The sequence below is a fragment of the Kryptolebias marmoratus genome, linkage group LG8 (genome assembly GCF_001649575.2).
Source record: "Kryptolebias marmoratus isolate JLee-2015 linkage group LG8, ASM164957v2, whole genome shotgun sequence".
Classification (NCBI taxonomy): domain Eukaryota; kingdom Metazoa; phylum Chordata; class Actinopteri; order Cyprinodontiformes; family Rivulidae; genus Kryptolebias; species Kryptolebias marmoratus.
In genome coordinates, this window is record NC_051437.1 from 23,379,961 (window position 1) to 23,389,171 (window position 9,211).

Consider the following 9,211-nt stretch of genomic DNA (forward strand, 5'->3'; position numbering starts at 1 on the left):
GCAAAACACTGACAAGTAGCTCCTAAGGGCATGGGCAAGCTCTGTCATCTGCTGCTGTGGTTTGTGCAAATGGAATAATTAAAAGAGAGCAAAACAACTGTAAATCACTTTTTAAACACCTATAGTAAAATGCTATCACTTACACTAAGTGTTTTTATATTTATCATAAGAGCTATTCATCTAGATGCACAGGAAATGGTCTCATTAGCACCGCAGCAGGCTCTACGGATGTAGCCATGTTGGTGCAGTTATTAACACAAATTACCAGTTAATCAAATTACCAACATCAGATATCATGCTGTAAGTTTGGAGGTTTTAGGATCTCTGATTTCTCAAAAACATACCGGGAAATCATTAGCAACAATTACAAACAAGCATTACTGGAAAATCAAATGCAGTTCAGTATGCATTTGTTCCTTATCTAAGATTATCACTTATCAGCAGCTTCAAATGTTAATGATGTTCTCTGTGTCCTCCAAAGCTCACATCATCTCAGTTTTATTGCAAATATCCCTAAAGGCTCCTTGAGAGCTGTTGTCACAGAGCAGAGCTGAGTAAGTGACTACAATGCTTCCCGCTCTTCAACTCAGGCCTCTGAGGTTCTGTTGTCTTCATTTTAGCAGTGAGTGGATGATCATGAGCTTTCAACTTGTTAAAATTCTAGTACAGCCGTAGATCAGCTCCCCTCATTTCCAACCTCATGCAGCACCTGCTTGCATCTCTGAAGAGTCTTAGTTTAATTGTTCTTGATTATGATGTTGTCTTTCTTTTTTTTCCCTTTGTTTTGTAGGGATAAGTGGATGGCAGCGCCTTCCCAGATCTGGCAGATTTACGTGCATTTTCTGGAACGGGTGGATGTCAGCTGTGTCACTGGCCAGCGGAGCTGTCAGTCACTTGTTCTGAGAGGAAAGCAAGCTATCCGCAAGATTAAATGTTTCTCGTCACACCCTAAGGAAATTGAGGTACTACAAAGCACATCCCATGTGTTATTAATGCTAAATATAAAGAGTTTGTTTGGGGAGAAACATGAATCGAATGATGTCTTGTTGTCTGTGAAGTTTTGGCAAAGCCTTAAGAAAAAAAATTCATTTCAGTTGTTGGTACAGAGCAGTTGTACTGGTGTGAAAAGCCATCTTTATTTGCATTTCTTATAAACCCCTGCTTTGTTTGATCTCAGTCTAAAACATCTGAATAATTAAAATGATCCTGTGTGAGGTTTTTTTTCAGCAGCAGCTTGTTTTCTGAGTTTCTACCATAGTCACCAAATGTTATTGAAAGTTTCTCTTTTTATGCGGTTTTCTACCACTCATCACAACAATTTTAAACTTGACGTTGAGGCTTTTTCACTTTTTTTGTGTTTTTGTATGTGAGCACCACCTCCTCTCACAAAGTGATGGAACAGAACCATCAAGCCAAGGAAACGCTGGGATCATAAAAACAACTTTTAACCAAAATGGAAGATGTTTCTATTCAAACAAATTCAACTTGATTTGACAGTGAAGTTTTTATATGTCCCCTCCTATATATACACTAGACTTGTGGAAGTTTGGGTCAGTGGTTGTTGAGAAAAGTAGAGGACTGTCACGCTAACACACTTTGATGGAAAGTTCTGTTTAATTCTTCATGACTGTCTGGGGCAGTGGAAATCTAGTTAGAATATCTAGAATTATAGCAGTGCAATTAGCTCTAAACAAGATTTATGTATTTATTTTTTAAAATAGATCAAGAGCTGGCAACCAGCTGCTGTCGTCAAAGTTGGTACACACAGTGTTGTGTCCTCTCCATCACCTGCACATATTCCCCATTCTGTCACTCTCTTTTTTCCCTTCTTACGTAACATTTAGACATGTGTGACAAAAAAAATCACAACTTACTTTTCACGAGTACATTTTAGGTTTGAATGCACTTTTTAAAAACATTTGAAAATGGCTTGTGTATTCTATAAGGGAACCTAGACTCCATTCCTCTACTTTCTCGTGCTTTTGTCAGCTGAGCAAAGCACAGCTGGTACTAAAAGGATATAGTGCAAAAAACAAAGCGAAAGAGCAAGAAAGCAAAAGGCTAAAATTGAATCAAACCAACTCGAACTATCCTTGGATATCTGTAAGAAGCTTTCAAGATTTCTTTCAGAATGAGCAGTTTTCAAACTGCACATGTGAAAATGGTTTTCTGCTAATTGTTCTTTTAGCAGCATGAATCAGTGAAATAGCAACATGATGACCACATCTTGATACTGAAGTCATGGTTAGAAATATAGAAATGTGTACTGATACCATGTTTATTTTTGTGCCATTTCATTTCCTTTTATTTGGTTTTTGTCAGTGCATTAGAAATTTTTCAATGATCGCATGAAAATAAACTCCATAAACATCATTACCTCTTCTATGTTAACAGATTGTTTCTTGTTTATAACTAAATCAAGAGCAAAGAAATGTTGGGAGAGCTTCTCATTCAGTTTTGCAGTAAAATGTTTCGTAATACTCACTCGTATTCAAAAAATAAGAATAAAAAAAGGACTGTCACAGTTTCTGTGTGTGCTCACTGTACGACCCAAACATGTTTACCCTGTAGAAATAGGGTAGCGTCTGAAAAAGTGACAGATGTATATTTCAAAGAGTTCACCATATGCATCAGTGGCAGCTTTGATCTGACTCTCAGCAGGTTTGGCTCACAGTGGAATGCATTGGAGGAGTCTTACAAAACAGGATAAAGCTCAGCTTCAGAGAATAGCTTTGCTTTTCTCAACAGATTGAAAACGAGCTGCACAGTAAATCTCAGTCTCACATCCTCGTGTCTGTCACTTTTCAGCCTCTGCTTTCTCTCGTTTCATTGTCTGCCCCTTCTCTTTGCCTTTTTTTCCCCCTCATTCAACCTTTCTCTCACCCTGAACACCACCTTTACTTTCCCCTGACTCTTTTAAAAACACTTTCTTATTAGCCCTGTCCTTTATCACCTCTTCTTTCCCTTTTTGTGTCAAACTTTTTTTCTGTCCCTTGTTCAATAGCTCTATTTTCCTTTCATTGTGTCGTCCTCATTCTCATAACCCACCCAGTCAACAGCATTTCATCACCCAGCTGCCAAATCCAATCAACCTTTATTGCCCTCACCTTCTCTGCAGGTGGACCCAGCTGAAGTGTTTGTTTTGCCTCCTGCAGCTGTGCAGGAGCTCCAGTTAAGGGTCCAACCATGGCGGGCAGGCAGCCGCTTCTTGTATTTGAATGCAGTAGATATGGATCAACAGAGGCTGGTCACAGCTTGGCTCATCTGTCTTAATGTCCACCGCCCAGTACTGTCCAAGGTAGAATTCTTCTCTCCTTACAACACCAAAAATATGTGACTAGTTTTAGTGTCTATTTACAGTACATGTAAGTCATCTTTCTTCAGTTTCTGAGGCTTTAATAACTTTAGATGGTTTCTTTTTGTCAAACAAGTGTTGCACTAAAATGTGTAATCACCTCAGTGGTTCATAAATGGACACAATGATCACAAATTATGGAACTTAAGAAAGGCATGTTTAAAAGTCTAAAGAAAGCTGTTGTTTTTATTTTTATACAAGTCTCACTCAGGACACACTGAACATGGGCCTCAGTCTCTTCGGTGGAGCTCATGCAACATATTATCACCATCCATTTCAATCTGCTGATGCAGACTTTTGCCCCAAAACAAGAAATTGTGACAAACTGTACATTTCATACTGAGATTAGCGCTTCTATTACACGCTTTGCTGGATATCAGGTTATTTTTTCACTGTGTCAGTAGCAAGATGACTGTGTTAACTTGGTGCCTGGGGGTCCTGCTTGAACACCAGACGTCTATGGTTACTGCTACCCATCTACTTGACATGTGCCTCACTTATAAACAGTTGCTTTATTATTTTATTTTGCTGACAGTTAAAAAAATAAAGTGTGTCCTTGCACAAAGTACTGGAAAGTACAAGGAGTTTGTTGCCACTTGAGGTGAAGAGACTTGTAACTGTTCAAGGTAAAGTGCTGCCACTGGCTCTCCTTGCCCCCTCCCCTGTTTTTTTCACACATTTATAAAATATAGTTTGTGATACAGTGGGATTGAAGAAAATAATAAGCTAATCAACACATAACGCCATGTAATGTCATTCAATAACAATTCTTACAGAGTTTATAGCCCATAAAAAAGTAATAAATGAAAATGGACTTGCAGATCTTGAGATGATTAACTTACAAAGATCCTCCTTAGAATTTTTTTTTTTTTAACTGAGCATGTTCAACAAATTGTCTATTTGTGTCTATTTATGTCTGCATGTGTGTGTGCCCGCGAGTGCAGGCATTTGAAGTGTGTGTCCCAGTTAGTGGTGGCCGTGGCAGCTCCAGGAAGATCACCTACACCAACCCTTACACCAGCAGTCACACATTTGTGCTCCGCTCGGACCACCCGGACCTGCTCCAGTTCAAAGAGGATAAATTTCAGGTGAGATAAGACAGGAGGGTTTACAGTTCTCTTCCTCTTGTTAAGACTAAAATCAATACTTTGATTAATGCCTTGAAAAAAGCTTGTCAGATAGTCTCCTTAGATTAGAGGAGCTGTTTTGTTAACGCAGTGTAAATAAAGTCACTATTATAAGTTTTAATGAAAAAAAAAAATAAATGTTTTAACCATATATGACAAAGTGAAATCAGCCATTGCATTGCATGTGTCGGTTTTAAGTCTCTCTGTCAAAATCATTAATCTGCTGTATCTTATCTCCTTGCACTGGAGAGATCCTGTTAGAGCTCGAGAGAACTTAGACCAACCTACTGATTGTTAAGGCTTTACTAGAAGCTCTAAAACATTTATTAACGTCTAATAAACATATAGGAGGGTGTTAACTGTTCACTCCTTGGCTGTTAGGAGTTGTTGGCTTTCAGGTCAGATTGAGAGTAACATAAACCCATTACTGCTGCCGTTTACTTGTTGTGCAATCAGCTGCAGTGTCTCTTTCTGATTCACTCACTTTTCTGCCATAAAAACTGGAGCTGATGTCATCATTTCCATTTATCTGAAAAATAGTAAAACAGATGAGATCTCATCATTTTCAGAAATAAATGTGGGAGATGCAATAGGAGTCTGTTTGCACATAAACAATTAAGGAGTCGTGCTGTGTTTGGCCTGAAGACACTACATCATTAGGAAGGAGGTGGGCAGGAGTGAGAAACAGCCCATGTTTTTTTTTCCCACCTTGTCAGCGAGTCTTCAGGTATCTCATAAAATTCTGTTCCTCTAGCATTACACAAATGGAGAGACCATTTTCTCTTTTTTTTGACTCAATAACACAAGCTGTTAAGAGAGAGAGAAAGAAGGAAAAAGAGATCAATACCGCTATGTTTTAGAAATGGTATAACAATATAAATTCTCCAGATTGACCCATATTTTTGTTTTGGCTATTAAAAAGAAAAAAAAAAGGTAGACATTTATTGTCTAATTGAAATATAGTGAACATAAACAAGAAGACCACATGTTTTCCTGTAGGCTATGGGCATTGACAGCAAAAGCACTGCAACATTCCGCACTTTTCTTCCTTTGATTAGAGAGAAAAATAATCAAAATTGCAAACATCATGGAGAAACTGGCAATTTATACTAAAATAATAAAAAAAAAAACTTTAAAAAAGACTGCAACATCAAGAGGTTAGAACAACTGAGAAACTGCCTTGTCTTGTCTTTATTTTTTATATTTCAGACACTGCTTAATTAGACTGGAAAACCCTAATGTTGTGTGGAAAAGCTATATAATTATTTTAATATATAAGGCAATGTGGTGCAAAAGCATATATTTTTCGAGACAAATTATTGTCATTACTGCACTGAAGACATGAAAAAAGTACTGTGTTATGAGTTCTGCATGAACACATGAATTGTCAGAGCTTCATGCTTCATTCAGGGCATTTTGTTTTAGCTTTAAAGAGATGTTTTATATTTGGGATCCCGACTTACCTTGACTCTAAAATGTTTAAATTTGATCTGCAATTTTTTGTCAGGAGGAGTCAGTTCATCCGCTCTGTTTTATAAACATTCTACCAAATGTGCTTAATTAATTTATAACTTGTTCATATATATTTCACTGTGACTAAGTTTAATAATCACAAGCTTTTTGTCTTCATAACTTTTTTTTAGGTCTGGTAACATGACTCTTTTAATGCCGCTCAATTTGGTCCAAGCTTCCCGAGCTTCTGAGTCTTATTTGCTTCACAGTGTTTATTAAAATCAAACCCATGAGTTCATGGCATTAGATCAAGGCTGGAAGAATTATTGACTACACGTAGTGCTGACAGGCCGCTGTAATAATGTAAACAAAGCACTGTGAAACAAACTCTAACATTTAAAGGTTGAATGCCTCATTCCAGAGAAAGACTAATGGTTTGTGAGCTGAACGGCCAAACAAACACACTCCTCCCTGCAGTTCTCTTTCAGAAGCTAATAAACATGTTACCAAGACAACAAACATTAGGAAAAAGCAATAGCTAAACACTGGAATATAGACATGTTGCTTAGCTAATAAGGAATCTAACGTTGTCTGGCATGATGTTTAAAATAATGTTTCAATTCAAATAATGCCACTGTGACAGGAAACATTGTTTTAAGCCTTAGTGGCTCTAAATCTCTGTGCATTTCTTGTACAAATTAAAAGCCTAGCATTCCTTAATGGAATGCATATTGCTCACTTTTATGCCAGAACTTTAAACTAAGCTCATTTTGTGTTGAAAAAGGACGGCATTGTAGCCATTTTGGTCAAAACCTAAAAAAAAAAAACATCATTATGCACATTCTCATGTCTAAAATATTAAACAGCCAGCAGAAAATGAGAGAATATCTGCAACTTTTAGCAAAAATTATAATGAAAAAAGTGAGTCAAGCAGTAATTTTCACATTGCGTCTAGCTAGGCTTCAATAATACAAAGGGGTATTGGTTGAGTTTGTTTGTTATGTTCACTGTGTTCAGATTGGTGGTGGAGAGTGTTACACCATCGGGTTACGATTCGCTCCCAGCCAGAGTCCGGGCTCAGCAGAGATCCTGGTCTACGTGAATAACCTGGAGGAGAAAACTGAGGAGACCTTCTGTGTAAAAGTAAACTATTCCTGAGCATCAGTTGGGAAAAGTTGAACAATCTGGATTCCAGCTGTTGTCAGAATGCAAAACTTTGTTTTAGATTTTCAATAAATTTGATTTTAATGCATATCAGATTATGTTTTTTTATTTTAATGTCTTTAAAGAAGGTTGCTGTACTGTATGAATAAATAGCGTGAATGAGGTTAGATCGCTAGCTAGGTTGTTTGTTTTATTTTCTTTAAAAATGTTCACACTCAGTTTTCAGTTTACCAAAAAGTAACTACAGGGATAATCATTTACAAAGCATTGCCATATTTACTGTAACTCCTGAGGCTGTTCCAGTAGTCAGCCTTGCACCTAAATGTCCAGCAAATATTTGAAAGTTTAAACTAAACCAAACCAATTCAAATGTAGGATAAAAAGGGAGAAAACAATACATTTTTCTTCTAACATAATTGCCCTGCAGTCCCACTTGAATTCCACACGGTGGTTCAGCTTTTATCTAAGACCAGTCAGAGGTTCACCCTTCACGTCTCCCCACTTTCTAAACAACTTATCCTCATCATCTGCATTATTGGAAGCAGTGCCATAATGAGGTATGATTTTTTTTCGAGAGGCACACATCTCTTCACGTCGCCCTCATTAACACCGGCACCCTTTTAAACCCTCGGCGTTCTTCCTGCTCTGCTTGCTGCTCTCTGTGTTTCCCTATTTGAGGTGCTTAGAGACAGAGAGAGAAGGCCATGCATATTGTGTTATATAACAGAGTTACACAATCCCTCCACCACTCTTCCTCCCTACTCGTTTTCAATCTCATTAGAATGCAGGCTGTAAAATAAGCCTCAGCGCAGCAGCAAAGCCAAATAAAACAAAGATAGTCACTAAGCTTGGTGCGCTTCATCTTTACCGTCTCTAACATCTTGTCAGAGGCAGATGCCTCATTGTCTTCTATGTTTCATGTTACAATCAGCTTACAAAGATGCACTTCAAAGCTTTATACACTTTATTTTTTGTCTCCCGTAGCCTCTGACATTCTGCTACAATGCTAAATAATGTCTTGGCCAACTTTGGACAGTTGGCTGGCAAGATTAGATTAGTTTAGATTTCTTTTTTTCCTAAAGTTTATCTTAATACAAAACCCGAATGCTATATGTGTGGGTTATTTATAACTCCTGTTCATGGTGGCTCTTAACTAAATCCATTAGTGCATGACTGCTTTTAAGTAACAGGACAAAATTTAAAGTCTACATTCTGTGCAAAAATATATTGTCATTAAATTGAAGCAAAAGTCGCCTAAATTAGCTGTAAATTTGAAACGTTTTAAGATAACAATGTGCTTTCACTAAATCAATGAACCTCCTGAAAATAAATTTTCATGGTAAACCTGCAGGGGAGGATGATTGCTGTGTGATTATGCTAAAAATACCAATAGAGAGTAAGATTTTGTTGATTTTATATATTTATTCTAAGGCACAGTAAACAGCACTGGGCCTAAAAGGACAATTGTGTTTGATTTTTTTCAACTGCACTAGTATTATTAATTATGAATCTGAATTTCTGAAACTGTTAAAATTTTATCACAAAACCAAAACAGTAACTTGATTTGGTGTTCTTGTTTGTAAAACGGTCTATGACATTTTGTTGTTTCTAAGCAAAAAAAACAACATTCACTGAAAAGGCCAAATGGGAGTTGTTCTGTTGGGAAACAGCTAATAGATATTTAATTAATAATTCTTGTGCCAGGTTCACATTAGTGCCACTGACTCACTGTTACAACACTATTGTTTACGCTCTAATTTCTTAGACTTCTCTGTGTGTGTTTTATCTGTAAAGCCTGTTCAGTTTTAGCCTCACACTTGTAAACTGGCCAAATTTGTCATTCAGGTTGTAGTTAAAATTTAAAAAACAAAAAGCTCAAAAAACCTTTGTCATGATCTAAGCAAGTCTTTTTAACCCTCTCAGGCTCAAATTAAGTTTTAGTAACAGGAAAAATCAGATATTTGGGGAAATTATCATCTGAGTATAATAAGGCTCATAAAATATGAATGTGGCGTAATTAGGTATATGCAATTCGCTGTTGCAAATCTGCAGCGTCTGCCTTGAGAGGGTTAAGAGATGTATATGCTGTGTTGTCTAAAATCCAACTTCTGTG

At 37.1% G+C, this 9,211-nt stretch overlaps 1 protein-coding gene across 1 annotated transcript in view; it reads left to right on the plus strand.

Moving 5' to 3' along the window:
• The window catches only part of nphp4 (nephronophthisis 4), a 142,447-nt gene extending 135,261 nt beyond the window's left edge, over nucleotides 1-7,186 (plus strand). The window contains exons 26-29 of the mRNA XM_017411367.3: nucleotides 791-962; nucleotides 3,119-3,298; nucleotides 4,300-4,443; nucleotides 6,952-7,186. Coding sequence (XP_017266856.1) covers nucleotides 791-962; nucleotides 3,119-3,298; nucleotides 4,300-4,443; nucleotides 6,952-7,092 — 637 coding nt within the window. The 3' untranslated portion in view covers nucleotides 7,093-7,186. The remainder of the gene's footprint in view (nucleotides 1-790; nucleotides 963-3,118; nucleotides 3,299-4,299; nucleotides 4,444-6,951) is intronic.
• Nucleotides 7,187-9,211: the final 2,025 nt, after the last annotated feature.